Raw genomic sequence first — 15,622 nt, forward strand, 5'->3', positions numbered from 1 at the left:
GTGATAATCCACAGCACCTCGAAATATTCTGCGCGCCAGCTGTGACACAAGAGTGATTCAGCCTTCACTCACCCATTTCATGGGACCCTACAGCAGTTTGTGTTGAATAGATACAAGAATTTGGTGGTTTGAACATAAATCTGTTCCACTGATCTCAAGGACAAACAACAAATATAATTTGATGACTAACCCCCGTCCAGTCATACCGTTGTGTGATTCCACCAATTTGACACATCAGAATCAGTTTACATGCTCTGGAGAGTACAACTCAGTCTGTGAAAATAACCCTGATGATATCATTGGCAGTTATATCTGGTTTGGGTTTGAAAGATGTAGCTGTTTGCTAGGCAGAACTGAATCTAGATTCTGTTTGGAGAAATTATTTTGATATAATTTTTGTAATCGGTCTCTTGCACGTCCTCCAGACTTTATCAAAACGTGATGTTAAGGTTCTCAATTGAATAATTATTGAAATGAATCAGTGTTATTTTGATCTGTGGGTCAGAGTAATGTGGTTGCTTGCCATGATTGGAGGGTTTTCCATCAGAAATCTTGATCAGGGGTGTCAAGTTACAACAGTTGGGTTGGGAATGGCCTGTTCATACAGTAAAACTTCCTCACAGGTCCGTGACACTTTTAGTACCTGACAGCATGACAGACATCAGCGCAGGGCGTCGGATCAGGTGAATTTACAGTTTGCAGCTTTAAAAGAACAAGGTAGAAACTTTTACTGATCCGTCATCCGTTTACATTTTGCACCTAAATCTTCAGAACAGTGAAAAGCACCAGTTATTGATGTGAGGGGACTGAAAATGTTTCACTGTGTTCAAAGCGACAACTGACTGCAGGACCTTTAAAACAGTTCAGCTTGCAGCACTGATTATTCTGTAGGCTGAAAAATGTGTCAGTGCATAATAATATCAATAACAGGCAAACCCCACCTACAGTACCGTACCGTTACACACAAACACACACTTGTGCACAATAACACATTTCATACAGGGAGTTCTAGATGTCAGCAGCTCAGCTCTGACCCTCATGTGTGTCTTTGTTTGTGAAATATGAACAGACTAAGGAAATTAACTAAATCTGTCCAAGCGTTGCCAGTAAGTGTGTGTGTGTGCGTGCGTGCGTGCGTGCGTGTGTAATATACAGTACATACTGTACCCCCTCTGCATTAGCCTGATTGGTGCTCAAAATACAATGAATCAAAGGTATGTGAGGGAGACCTTACAGAATATTCTGCCATGAGACAACCTAGAATTTATGAAATAATTCACTGTGCAGACGCTCTGTGTGTGTATATGTGTGTGTGTGTGTGTGTGTGTGTGTGTGTGTGTGTTTGTGTGTGTCCACAACCCGCCCACCCCCTCCTACCCCTCCTTCCCAGCATGGCAGGTTTCTGAGTTGTAGCGTTCACTGTGACCCTTAGCTTTGTACAAGTCTGTGATATACGGGCCGGCCGCTGACATGTGATCAGTAAAGGTCAATCTGTGCCTGACGGGTGTCGTTAATCACACATATCCACCACTCGGAGTTAACAGCACCATCTCGGAGATGGCTGTGATGTTTTATTGCCTTTTAGCTGAGTACCAAACCAACATCTACGGCATGAAATTAGCTTTATTCTCCACAGAGCACAGTGGCCACTGAATCAGTGATTTGCCAGTGAAAAACCAAAACGTACTCATACAAAAGCGTCATGGTTTGTAAATGAGAAAAAAATACATTTGCTGCATCATTGAGTTCATGTTGTTACCAGTGGGGGAGGAAGTGATCAGATCATTTTAAATCCTGCTGCAACTAATGATTCTTTTCATTACGATTTCATCTACTGATTATTTTCCTGATTAACCAATTGATTGTTTGTTTTGCAAAACTTAAGGAAATAGTGAGAAATGCTGTCACACTTACCCAGAGTCCAAAGTGACACATCCACAACAAATTAAAGCAGTGAATCCTCACATTTGAGAGAATGAAAACATAAAACATAATTTTCAAATGATTATCTGAAAAAAAGCTGCCAATTTATCCTCTGTCAATAATCAATGAATCGTCTAGTCCAGTGGTTTTCAAAGTGAGGTCCAGGGACTCCCAGGTTTCCTTGAGAGGGTTCCTGGGGGTCCCCAGCAAAAAGGGGAATAATTTATTTTCACTATAATTCCATCCACAAATGACACAATGACAGAATGTAGGAGTATTTTGGACATGGGTTTCAAACACTTTCTAAGAGCAACACTGTTACCAGATGGGGGGGGGTGTGGTCTAATTTATGTCACTTTCAGGATCCTTGACATGAAAAAGTTTGAGAACCACTGATCATATCAGTTAAAATTGTAAACACTGTTGGGGAGTTTCATCTGTAACACATTATATTTTATCAGCATGTTATGCATCTTAAAAACTTAAAACTATAAATTAAGTAATAAACTATGGCTGTCAGATGCATTCAGTCGGGTGAGTGTATAATGTTTCTATGTACAGGAGTAGAAAGTGCCAGGAAGAAAAAAAGAAAAAAAGAAAAAGTGAAGTACAAGTCACTTTTACGTCACTATCTGACACTAAATGAGGTAACACAATAGTGAGCCTATGATCCTCTGACGAAATTAAAAAGAGGTCCTCGCATTTTACACTTTTATGAACTGTGTCTGGTTTGACACCACCTGCAAAAATCACAAGTTACATTCCAGCTCTAGTTATTACCCAAATACCCTAAAACTGATCAAGGGTTAAGGCAGACTAGTTGGTTTTCCCTCTCCTTGCCTAGTTACTACAATTTTAAATAGTTTCACAATTGCTGAACAGTGCATAATGACTTGTTTAGTTCAAAACTTAAAATGCAGGACCTCACTATCATAACAGTTATTTTGTCCCACCTTTGCCAACAGGTGTAATTTGCTTAGTTGACCTTCCTGTTAAAAAGGTAATACAGGATAAACATTGTTTGACAGCCGTTGTCTGTTGTCCCAGTGAAATTACAGCTATTATTCATCAGCGTGATTAAGTAACATGACTCATTAATTCAGATTTAACAAGGTGGTAGCCGTGCGTGTCGACTCTGATGTTCTTCAGAATGAATGACTAGTTTTTCAGTTCGCCGTCAGCGGCAGCAATGTTGGCATGTTTGTGTTTTCTCCCTCTGTATAATTTAGTAATAAAATAGTTTTACACAGCCTTTGACATTTGGGAAACTGTTCACATTTGTTTTGAATAAACCAGTCACCACTGCACCGAGGGGATGTGATTATGCTAAGACGATCAAAGAGACGTTATTCCTCCTGTTCACCGAACCAACGAAGAACCTTTTCTAGAGAAGTAACACCTCAACTTTGTTGTTATCTTTGTTTGTCATTAGCATTATATTAGAGCTTGTGTCCATATTATCTCTGACAGATTAATGGGAGCTGTGCCCAAACATACATTATGTCTTTAGTAAACCTCACCTCCGGGTTAACGATCGGGGAATTTGATCATTAACATTTGACTTACCGTTAAGTTTCTTGTGCTGTGGGTTCACTGCAGCTCAGAAATATTTCCTCTTCGTTCGCAGAGACAGCAGTTTGGTCACATCCTGCACCTGTGCACCTGCAGCACGTAGATGTGTGGCACTGCTGGATGAAAGCTGAATCCCACTTGAACTTTTTGTCTTTTTTTTTTTCCTCCTGAGTTCATTAACTCTGGATTATTGCCTGGATGAAACATCCACTTGAACTTCTCCTCTCCTCTGCCTGTTTTCATCTTTCCCTTTTGTTTCTTCAAATAGAAATCAATTTACTCGAGCAGCAACTGCTGACTGGTGCTCAAAGTGATTTTTTTGAAGTGACATTGTGTTTGTGTCCTGATGGATATGACCAGTTGTTGTGCTGAAACTTGATGCACCACAGGAGGATCACAACCTGTAATTTCCATCATGATTTAATTCAAAAACAATAGTGGCGGCGGACAGCTAAAATCACCGCGCTCCTCTCTGCCTGATTGTATTGCGTTGACTCCTGGGGGAGTATCAGAGGAAATACCATGTCCAGTATCACTTTCAGGAAGTCATTGTGTCACATTGTGTCTGCACCAGACAGTAAGGAGACGTTAGGCAAAAATATGCAGAAACAGAGTAAAACAGGGCTGTGAAGGCTAAATTGTGCAGTGTGTCAGTGGTCTAGAGACTAACAATATAAGCCAGATTGCTCTGTGCATTCTTAAAGTCCCTCTCCACTCACTACGCACTCAACAAAGGCCCAGAAGTTTGAAACTTCTGGACACATTTACGATACAAAGTGCTTCACTTGCCTTCACTGTAACACAACAGCTGCAAACAGTGAGTGTTGCTGCAGACAGTAAACAGCAGCTCTCCCATCCCACTGGCCCTAATGAGCAGTAATGTGTCACTGACTCCAGCACTTTGCATTTTTAATGGGGACAGGACTTTTAATAGGAAGAGTCTGCCTATATGCACTTTCTTTGTATGCAAGGTTTATTTATTGTCTGCCATTCTCCTATGTGCATCACCCATTTGTTTTTTTATGTTAGCTAGAAAGCATCCCTGTGTGTCTGTAAGTGATGCCAAGAAGAAACAAGTGCACATACTGCACTATTGTGGTGGTGGCAGCTCGAAATAATAAACATTATGCCTGGGGAGCCATTGTCAAAACAACTGAGAAACAAAACTCGAATATCATACCATCTAGAAGTGTCTGTTCATAGCCTGACATTAGCAGATGATATAACACCTTCTGTTGGTTAATCTTGAATATAGGCGCCAATTTGTGTTTCTGCCGGTGGGTGCTCTAAACAGTTGAATGTCTCACCCCCACACCCAATATAAACCTCTGCAAAAACCACAACCTAGATGACTTGTTGCTATATGGGTTTGGAAAAGTCAAATGCACTGTCAATGTAAATTAGGCGCTGACTGCACACTCCTGCTCGTGGGTGCTCAGCATTCTTCAGAGGTGCATGAAAGTCCCACAGTTCTGGCGCCTATGGTTTCCAAGCAGGGCTGCTGTCACACTAAACATCATGGTGTTGAATGGCTTCATTAGTCATACAACTATTTAATCTTCATGAATATCCATATTACAACAATGCTGATGTATTCTTTATAGCTTGGAGATACCAGTGACAGCAGTAAGCATGTTGTTGCAGTGGAGAAGGGTCTAACTGTACGCCTCATTACTGCGAGACTATAGGAAAAGCTTAGGGTCTCCAGGCTTGAGGCCCCACATTTCCTCCTTTAGTGTTTTCTCTCCGAGAACATCAGACAAACTTTAACGGCTAGAGAGAGTTTTTTTTTTTTTTTTTTTTACTTTAGTGGTGTTTTCTCCTCTGTCCTCTCAAGATTAGAGTGGAACAGGACTGTAACTTTGATGAAAAGGATAATATCACCAAGGGCCAAACTTGTCTTTCGTGGTTACCTAACTAAAATTTGCAGTGGAAGGTTTAGCATTGAGGTAAGGCTTTGTACTGTTCGTGTGTATGTTACATATGGTTTTTTTTTTCCTCTCTCTTTATCTTTTAAGACATTTGGACAAAGATGCTATGGGTGGGCTTGGTGGGTTCTCTAATGGCAGAATAAAACCACTATTTTCCCAGCTGAACTTGAGCATTCCACAGGATTTAGTTTGGCCTTGCCAGTACCGTTACTTTCCCATCTTGAGGGAAAAGGAGTTTATCCAAAATCCAAATCCCAAAAAACTCTAATACTCATACCTTTGTAGCATCTGTGCCTCAGTCTTAGGGAACCTAAGACTCAGGGAAGTTTTAGTCTTAGGGAACCTAAGACTAAAGACACTATAGTCCAGATTTTTACAGACAAAGGTCTCTGTAAGAAACAAGAGAACAAAGCCTTTGAATGCAGTATGTTTTTTTTTAATGTAGCCTTGCACAACACAATCATTGTTTGCAGGGGTTGATAGGGTTGTTGGTCTTTATTTAACAAGTTGTAATTGTCAGCAGCGTAAACAACATATGGTTACATAAATCCACAACTGTGTAGATACTGTTTTTGCATACATTTATTTGTTTTAATTCCCACTGTCTTTATTGCCCACTTTCATGTTCTACTTGTCTTCATCTTTTACTTTCCACGCAGAGCTCTTATTACTCGGCAGCTGCAACAACCTCATTTCACCACAGGATCCAATAGTTTGATGTCATTTCACCAATGACTCGATGACTACTGTGTCAGATGCCGAGGCTTCTCACATTCAAAACTCCTTTTTTCAGTCCCTGCTCTGAATTTACCGACAGAAACTCATTACTTTTCGGTATTAGAATATGTTGCTCCTCTTGTATCTCTGCTCTAATTAGCTGGCTTTCTTCTATCCGTTGTGAAGACACAACAGTAAGCTTTGCCGGAGTTGATACTGCAAATTTGATTCCACAAATTAACAGTGTTTTGTACAAGTCATTTTGGAGTTGCAAAAATAACCTGAAAACCAACCTATAACTCAAAAGAACAGTCTACTTTAACGAACGCTGGAACCTCTCGTGTATGAGTGGAGTGGACTTAAGCTTTCATTAGCTTTTATTGAGAATTGTTAGCTCAGAAATATTTCCTTTTCGTTTCACATCCTGCACCTCTACAGCTGCAGTACAAAGATGTGTGACACCACTGGATGAAAACTGAATCTCACTTGAACTTTGTGTCTTTTTCTTCCTCACTCTGAGTCCATTAATGCTGGATTATTGCCAGGATGAAACATCCCACTTGAACTTTTCTTTTCCTCTTTATTTTCTCTCCATTTCTGAAAATACAAATCCTTTAACTCAAGCAGTGAGTGCCGAAGTTACACTTATCTTGATGCATATGACCAGTTAGCCTTGCTGAAACTTCAATTACAACCTGTAATTTCCATCATGATTACATTCAAAACAACAATGACATTGAAGAGCTAAAATCATCTCCCTCCCCTTTGCCTGATTGTGTCTCGTTGACTGTTGGTGGTCCACCAGATCTTTTGTAGTCATGAAAATAACCTAAACACAACCACGACCTATAATTTAAAGGAACACAGTCTACTTTAAGAATCACCGGAATGAGTGAAGTGGACTTGAGCTTTCAGTAGCTTTTATTGAGAATCATGCGTTCTGCTCACTCATTGGAAATCAATGGGCAGGTGCCACTCAGTCATATCAGGACTCCTGCTCCGTCTATTCTCTCTCCAGCTACACAGTATTGATTCCCCTCAACACTAAGCCTCTGACAAAACCACTGAACTCTCTTTTGCACTCACTCTTTCTGTACTCCTTTATTTCTATTGCCAGCCTTTCAGCTTTCCGCCACCTTCTCTCGTTTACAACCTCTCATTTGTTGCACCTTTTCTATCACTCTTGTCTCTTGTTTTTGCCAGTGATCAGATTTTAAAGGGCTAGTTTTTCATCTTGCGAGATGCGTGTATTTGGCTTCTGGCAGTGAGTTAGATGAGGGGACCAATAGCAAACCTCATTTCTGTCTGTTAAATACAAAGCCAGCATCCTGTGAGCTTAGTTTAGCATAAAGACTGGAAGAAAGGGGGACCAGCTAGCCTCGCTGTTTTCAAAGGTAAAAAAAAATTATAAAAAATTCCGCCTACCAGCACCTCTAAGGCTCACATAACACATAGTACATAACACCCGTGTTACATAGAAAATTGTCTAATACTCAGCAAGGAAGCAATTGAACATTGCCTTTAACCAAGTTGCAATTTTAACCCAAACCCGGATCTTTTCCAATTTCTAGCCAATAGCTATAAAAGAACAAAGTTTTATTTTTGCAGGTTATTTTCAATGGTTTTGGGAAGCAGTGGCAACTGATGACTTCCTGTTGATATGGATGTTAGGTCAGTAATCACATGTGTAAAATCGATTCAGCAGGGTAATAACAAACAATGTTTTTTTGCTGTTTAATTTCAAGGACTTGCTAGTTCCCAGAAAGCAAAAAGAAATTTCTGGCCCAGAATAGACCCCGATTCAACGGCTCAAGTCTGGCCCATATACTCCCACATCTGGGTAGATTCCGGCTGTTATCCTCTGGTGTTGGCTGACAGCAGGAAGATTTTCTGTGTGTGCGCCAAATTTGGTCCAGATGTAGAAGTAGCATCTGACTATCATGCTGTATATGGGCCAGATGTGGGCCATGGAACCGGGGTTTATTCTGGACCAGAAGAAAAGCAACTTCTTGTTGCCATGTGAATATGACCATCCTCCCCCAGAGAAGTGCAATATTGTTAAATTGCAGTGAAATGGTGTCCGAACATATGATTCGAAGCCCCTTTCCACCAATGTGAATCTAGCTGCTAGCTCTGGGCTAATGCTAGTGCCAGTTTGGAGTTGGTTCAAGAGCCTTCCCAGAAATGCCAGCGCCAAGCACAACACCAACAATGGCAAGAAGCCCCTGATGTACACTCACCTGGTTCGAAATGTTGGTACCACTCTCAAACCAGTTTTCCCTGCCAAGAGTTGGTTGTTTGGCTGTTGAAATGCGAAAAACTGGTTCCACATAAGACACTGGCTCCGAACCGGTGAACAAACCTCGCAACATTCAAATTTGGTTTCTTCTAATCCAAGCACACCTTACCTTACTGTAGTGGTAGAAGATCAGAAAATGTTCATAACACTCACTTTTGGAACCTTTCCTTTTTCTTTTCTTTCCTTTTGTATGTAGTTTGACTTGGTGTTTTCTCTCCACAGTGGGGGTAGATATTTGCTTAGAGTTTTTTACCCTATCAGTGAACTGGTACTTTATTTTTCCTCTATCTGTCTTCTCTCTTTCCTTCACCCCAGACCGTTGGGTTGCCATGACGAGCGAGGAGGAGGAGGGCCCCAGCGTTGCAACATCTACAGCAACCACACCGTCAGCGGCAGCGATCTCCAGGGTAACGACAGCCATAGCCAGGGGCGACAGCAATGACGCCGTTACTTCCTCCTCCCCCCACAGACCCTCCCCGTACCAACTCTCATGTCCCAAGGAAAAGGAAGCGAAAGAGGAGGAAATAGAAGAGGAAGGGATTATTCAAGAAGAAAGGATTGAGAAGGAGGAGGAGGAGGAGGAGGTGGTGGAGTGTGAGGGGGATGATGAAGATGATGAGGATGATGGCAGCAGTGATGCCAGTGTGTTAGTGGTGCCCTACCCTGAGCTGGTACCTGTGGTCTTCTTCTGCCTCAAGCAGACAACCTGCCCTCGCAGCTGGTGCATCCGCATGGTCTCCAGCCCATATCCTTTTTCACTTTGGGTGATGGTTGTGTGAGTTTGCTCATCTTTTAATATGTTAATCCATCATCATTTAATCACTCCGCATCTTTCTATTTCCAGGCTATAAAGAAAACATTAAGACATTCTCTCAGAAGTTTAATTTTCCATTAGTAGGGGGTGGATTCAGCTGTGAATCAACACAAACCCTGAGGTTTGGATGTTTCACAGTAGCCTCAGATCCAAGCTGATTTTCCATTTAGTTTAGTTTTTTCATTCCCTTCTGAAGTACGATACATTTCAATGATTATTTGTCACAACAGAGCACTGTTTAAAATTTGAACGTGGCTCCCTTGGTGAAGCTGCCTCGCTCTTTGCTTACATGATATGTGTGTGTGCGGTGCAGCGGGAAGCTGGATCCAGATGTTTACAAGTAATGATAACATCAAGGGCCAGATGTACACATACTGTAGTGTCTGTTTTTCTGCCTCAGATCTGACACATTCTGTCCCAGACACGTTTTAAATTTATCAAACAGCCGCATCAGGCTGAAGCAGGTGTGTTTCCAGGGTGCAAATCTCTCCTTAGAGCATTCTCATTTAAGGAAAATTTGCATATATAATTGGTGGACATGTGTTAACAGAGGCTGATTATTACTGCATTTACTGATGTCATGCAAATTGTGAAGGTCAGTTATGCAAAGCTTTACCTTCATTTTACCAAAATCTAAGTGACATGTAGATTTAAATGAGGTCCAAGTTAATGTTGTGGAGTCAGGATCACTGAGGTAGGATCCATTTTTGAAACTTGATCTTGTGGAAATCCCACCTGTGAGCTTTTCTTCTCTTATAGAAAACACAAGATCTCTCCCAGGTGTAAACAAAACAAGTTTGGCTACTTTTAAGCAAGAAGTAACTTCTGTTCCCACATATTTAGCAGGTATCACATTACGCACCTACGGCTGTTATTTGTGGTTCAAAATGGATTGGTATTTACATTCTGGAAAAAACTGTGTCAAATTGAAGTGTACATTTTAGTATAAATCCTGTTGTCCCATTGACATAGTGGAGTAAGATCAGGAGGAGATCCTGGGGCCACTTGTATGCATCGTTCAGTACTGTTTAGGTGTTAAAGTTACAGGCCACTGTTTATAAGTTTTTCTATTATCGAGACTGTGAAAGACTTGTCATCCTTAATCTTCAGGGCACACGTCTGCATTTTTCCTGTAGTATTTGTGCATCCCGTCGCATGAGTGTGTGCACAAACACACAAACTGTAGCTGTGTATCTGTATAAGAAATGACAGGAGTGCTGGATCCAGAACAGGCAGTACTCTGTGTTCGCTGCCCCCCAGGTTCAGCGGACACTGCTTATCAAGCCTCTTAAGAGCAACATTTGCAGTGAGGTGATGTGTGACTCGCACTCAAACTCCCCAAACACAGAGGTGATCAATCTGTAAGTAGCGAGGCCTCTGAGTGTAAAGAGTGTGAATGAGTGCGTGGAAAGGCAGAGATATGAGGAATCACAGGCAGAGAGAAGGAGACGGAGAAAACGAAAGGGTGGAGAGAAACAAAAGGAAAGAGGAAGAAGAGTGTACTGAGAGTTTGGCTAGCAGTGTAAGAGACGCACAGTGACACCATCAGTAGATAGGGTTACGTGATATGATAAGACAGACGTAAAGGTGGTAGAAGGAATACAGCAAGTATAGTACAGACGTGTGTTTATGTGTATTTACAGCTAAAGTTTGGTATGTTTGTATGCATGTGAGTGTGTAACAGCCATGATTGTATTATTTGTGTGTTTGTGCATAGATAAGGGACATGGGCATGAAGTCAGCTGTGACAAATGTTCAGTTTTCGCCTTCTTACTTTTCCATTAAGCAGCCATCACATCAGCTTCTTTCTGTGCCAGATGTGAATTTATAACCGAGAGAGAGAGAGAGAGAGAGAGAGGCAGGAAAAATACAGAGAAAGAGAAAAAAAGAGTTGCTTAGTAGGCAAGCCATCCATTCAGATCTAAATGAAATGTGTCCTGAGGAAAATCTCTTAAGTCAGAGAAAAAACACTTGGCTTTGTCTGTGTTTTTACCCTCTGTCTTTAATTCTGTCTCTGTCAGTCTCGCTCTCTCTCCTGCTGTGTATTTCTATGTCTCTTTTACAAGTATCCCAGCTCTGTCCCCTGTGTTAAAAAGCTCACGAGTGAATTAAGCACAATTTTCTGCACCAGGCTAAGCTTTTGTGTCGTGCATAGACTGACTGCCAGGAACAAACAGGTTCTGTTACAGCCCTGTGGTGTAGCTGTGGCTCAGATCTATGTCGAAGAGCTTCGAATATGATCTCAACAGAGGTTTGTTTATCAGGACTCTCAAAAAAACACATTAAACTGCAAACTCAACACTTGTTTCATGATATTCATACTTTCATTGCAGCACAGGAGCTATGCTAGCATAGGAAAAATAGGACTATGCCCTTTGGGTAATAATTAATGCTGAGTTCCCTGCTGAATGTTTGACAAAGCTGTTGCAGTTGTTGAATTTTTCCCACTGAAATGGTAAAACTTCATCCAAGCTAGCTGTGTTGCTGTGGAATTGGTAGTTGGTGTTTCAGTCTGCTGTGGTGCCCATATGGTGAGATGAATTGTTATAGTGTGGTTAATTTCCAAACCTGACGCTGGACCACCAGCAGGTGAAAATATCCAGTCTCTGTTTCTTTGCCTTTTCTCTCGAGGCAAATATTCAAGCTTTCGGTCAGCTGACGGAGCGTCTCAAAATATCCCACTGAAATCATTTTTTCCTGGATAAAATATACTATTCCCTCAAACCGTTGATTAAACTCTCCTCGGCTATAGCTACGTTTTCATTTTAACGCTGACGTAACATGCTAACATGCTAAAGTTAGCTTGTTTAAGAGCTGACAGGTTAATCTTGGTATGCAAATAATTTCTAACAGGTCTAAGGGGAAACAGACAACTTTTCACTTTGTCCCTTTGAGTGTTTGCAGGTGGTATTACTGTTGGCCAAAGACTGGATCGCCTTCCATTTTCCCCAGAGCCTAGAATGAATAGAAATGCTTCTCTCAATGCTACGACAAAACACACGGTTGCATTAATAAGTAGATAACTGAATGAGAGGAAATATGAGTGAACATAGAGGTGTGTGTGTGTGTGTGTGTGTGTGTGTGTGTCCTTGTTATTTCCCTAAAATGAAAAGGCTTGTATTGACCAGGTCCACTTTCTCACATTGAGTTCATATTGAGTGGTGCAGTAGATTGATCCACAAGTGAAATCTTCTTTGTGCGTTTGAATACATTCAGTCCACTCCCAGAACTCATTTGTGTGTGTGTGTGTGTGTGTGTGTGTATACATGCTTCATTTTATTTCAGAGGTATATCTGCAAAAATTTGGGGGAGGACAGTGAAGGAAAGATATCCTCTAATCTACCTTGCAGATTATGCAAAGAATGAGGAAATGAATAATGAATGAACTGATAACAAAGGAGATGAAAAAGGAAAGAATTAAGATATATGCAACTGTCTAAAATTATACCAACACATTTCAGAATTATGTGGGAATGTTTTAAATAATCTTTTTTTGTGTGTGTACAGTTTAATCACATAATGATGGTTTAAAAAAAAAACAAAAAAAAACAGACCTTTTCTTCATCCTCTTTGCTGGATATAAATGCATTTTGACACGTTGGTTGAAGAGCTCCACATTTCTCTTCAGTCTCTAACCACCAACAGTCAGACAGGTGAGGTGGAGAACAGTCATGTAGCTGTAGTGATACAGGTGGGAGCTGGAGATTTAACTCAGCAGCTGAGTGATCTGCAGTGACCTGGGAGAAAGTTGAGAGCGCTCACCGAACTCAAAGAGCGTAATTTGAAACAAGTTTTCTTCATGAGGAAGGTAAAATGGAAAAGGCAGAGTTGAAGATGAAGAGCTAATAGAAAGATGAATGAAAGTGTGTGACTTGGACAGGAGTCTCTAGAAAGAGATAACTAGGCTTCGAGCTTTGAGGCTTTCATGTCTGCCCGTTGTCTTGGTTTAAGGAGATCTGTGTGAGCTGCTGGCTCAGCTCCCCCTCCCTCTCCTTCTCTCTCTGTCTCTATCAGTCTTCTTCACCCATTTCCTCCCTGACAGTAAATCATGTGTAGTTTTCGTTGCATTAAATCATTTTGCAGATGCAGAGAGAGGCCGTCAGTGAGGCGGAGAGGGAGAGCTGGCAGTCAACATTAGAAAAAGAACGCCTGTGGCAATCCTCAATAATAGACAGATCAAACTTTTGTCACAAATTGCTGTCGGACATAATTTTTCTGTTTTTCTCCTGTCTTTCATTTGCACTTCACTTTTTTGTTGCTCACTACGACTGTTACTCAGCTGCTCATTTTACTATGATTGCCAGGGCCTGTTTCTCTGTCATCCATATGAACCCAAAATGTTGATTCCACAGTTGAGAGAAAGGAAACACAAAAAACAACCTGCCTGAGAAATGTTTTTGAAAAGGAGGTGGATGTCACTGATTGAAGGACCACTTATGTCAATAGGGTGGACAAGATATTAACACATGTATCAAGATAACAGTGTTGAAAATACAGTTGAATCAACACATCACATCTATTCCATCAGTAAGGAATAGTTTATTGCAAGACGTTGTATTATGCTGCATTAGTTTTAAGTAGGTGTCCCTAATAAAATGTGAATTTAAAATCAAAATGTGACCATATTTGTTAGTTATGTGTATCAGAAGTGTTTTTTTATATCTGGACTTAAGCAACAGTCCTGCCACTTTTCTAACTGCAGTTGCAGCAGCTTAAACAAGAGTGCTACATACACTCTTATATGTCCTCTTATATGATATGTTTCATGCTCTGCAATACGAGCCGTGCTGTATTTCAAATATATATCCTTGAAAATTTCATATTAACAGCAGGAATGAAATTCTGCTCTGCTTGAGCATTGGCATGCTTCATAAACTTCAGTTATATTTATATACAGTAGAAGTGTATTTCTCATAGAGGCCCGGCGTTGGTGTTGATTCTCAGTGTGATATGCTGTGCTACCAACCATAGCACAATACAGGAAGTCCTTTCATTCAATATCCATATCAAGAATTGTGTGTAATGGAGAGAAAATTATTTCATCCAGCCACAATTTACAGCGTTTAGCTTCATGTATGTGTCCACTTTGTGACAACCAGAACTTTATCTTGTTGCATCTTTACCCAGAGGCATTGATCCCAGCTGTATTATGTTGAAATGGTGTTTGGAGAGCAAAATAATTCAGTTTACTGAATCGAAGAACCAGGACAAAGGTGGTTAAGAGAAATGTGTCAGTTGGAAGTGAGTTTTTTACACACTGTATTACACATTCAAACTGAGGTGCTGCCAGCAGTTTTACTATGCCTGTGAAATTGCTATTTGTTTTTGGTAAGTCATTTTTCCATGCTGAATGAGCTGCAGAGTGCATAAGAAATAAAGCGTCCAGGCAAACTCGTCGTGGTATTGCAGTTTCTCCTCCCTGCCTTCTGCAACAAAGCTGTTTCCAACAGGGAGTACTGTCATCCTATCCACATCTGTGTGATGCTGCTGACGCCGGGCTGAAAGTGAGGATAGAGCTGTGAATATCATGTTAACCAGCTCTCAGGCAGCCGAGTTCATTCACAAAGAGACGGGATAATAAGGACTGCATGGGAGGGGGGCAGGGATGAATGGAGATCATTTCAAAGCCTGAGAGGTAAACTGCTGCTCTTCACATCTAAACTTGTACCTGTGGATTGGAAAGAAGGAAGGACAGGAGGGAGATGTGGAGAGAGAGAGAGAGAGAGAGAGAGAGAGAGAGAGAGAGAGAGAGAGAGAGAGAGAGAGAGAGAGAGAGAGAGAGAGAGGAAGCACGCTGCACAAAGAGGAACATCACATGTGGAGTGACTATATATTTTGCTCCCAACCAAATCTGATGGCAAGGGAAGGTCAGATTAATAGCTTCCAATTCACTTTCAATCTCCTCTGCACCAACACATGTGGCCCTCTGTGCCAGCGGCATTACATGCACACACTCTGACACGAACTCTCACACATATACTGTATGGAAATGGAGCCTGTTACGGTTTGTGTGTGAGCGCTTTTGATTTGTGCACTTTTGAATCTCCTTCAAATAGCACAAGAGACCTGTTTGATATTTCGCTCATGTACTCCTACCTGTTTGACTGGTCAATGCTATAATACATGTTCTCATCCGAGAGTGATACCTCGAATGAGCATCCCATCGTTAAGCCCCCTGGTCATGCAATGCCATTTCTGGCTGCTGATTGGTTTTGGCGGTTTTCAGCTGTTTAACGACCTGTGATGCATGTAATGGGCTGTTAGGTCAAGACTTTCCCACTAAAAGTATATGGCTTTCAAGTGCAGCAATGCTTACATTACAGCTTAATTAAAGGCGGGTCTGTGTGGAGGGGTGGTCGTATATCA

At 41.2% G+C, this 15,622-nt stretch overlaps 1 protein-coding gene across 1 annotated transcript in view; it reads left to right on the forward strand.

The window, feature by feature from the left end:
- LOC139636028 (uncharacterized) overlaps window positions 1–9,600 on the forward strand; it is a 62,094-nt gene extending 52,494 nt beyond the window's left edge. The window contains exon 2 of the mRNA XM_071503688.1: window positions 8,758–9,600. Coding sequence (XP_071359789.1) covers window positions 8,772–9,221 — 450 coding nt within the window. The 5' untranslated portion in view covers window positions 8,758–8,771 and the 3' untranslated portion in view covers window positions 9,222–9,600. The remainder of the gene's footprint in view (window positions 1–8,757) is intronic.
- Window positions 9,601–15,622: the final 6,022 nt, after the last annotated feature.

This window comes from Trachinotus anak, unplaced genomic scaffold, assembly GCF_046630095.1.
Source record: "Trachinotus anak isolate AG129_WGS33_773 ecotype Australia unplaced genomic scaffold, CSIRO_AGI_Tana_v1 ptg000019l, whole genome shotgun sequence".
NCBI lineage: Eukaryota > Metazoa > Chordata > Actinopteri > Carangiformes > Carangidae > Trachinotus > Trachinotus anak.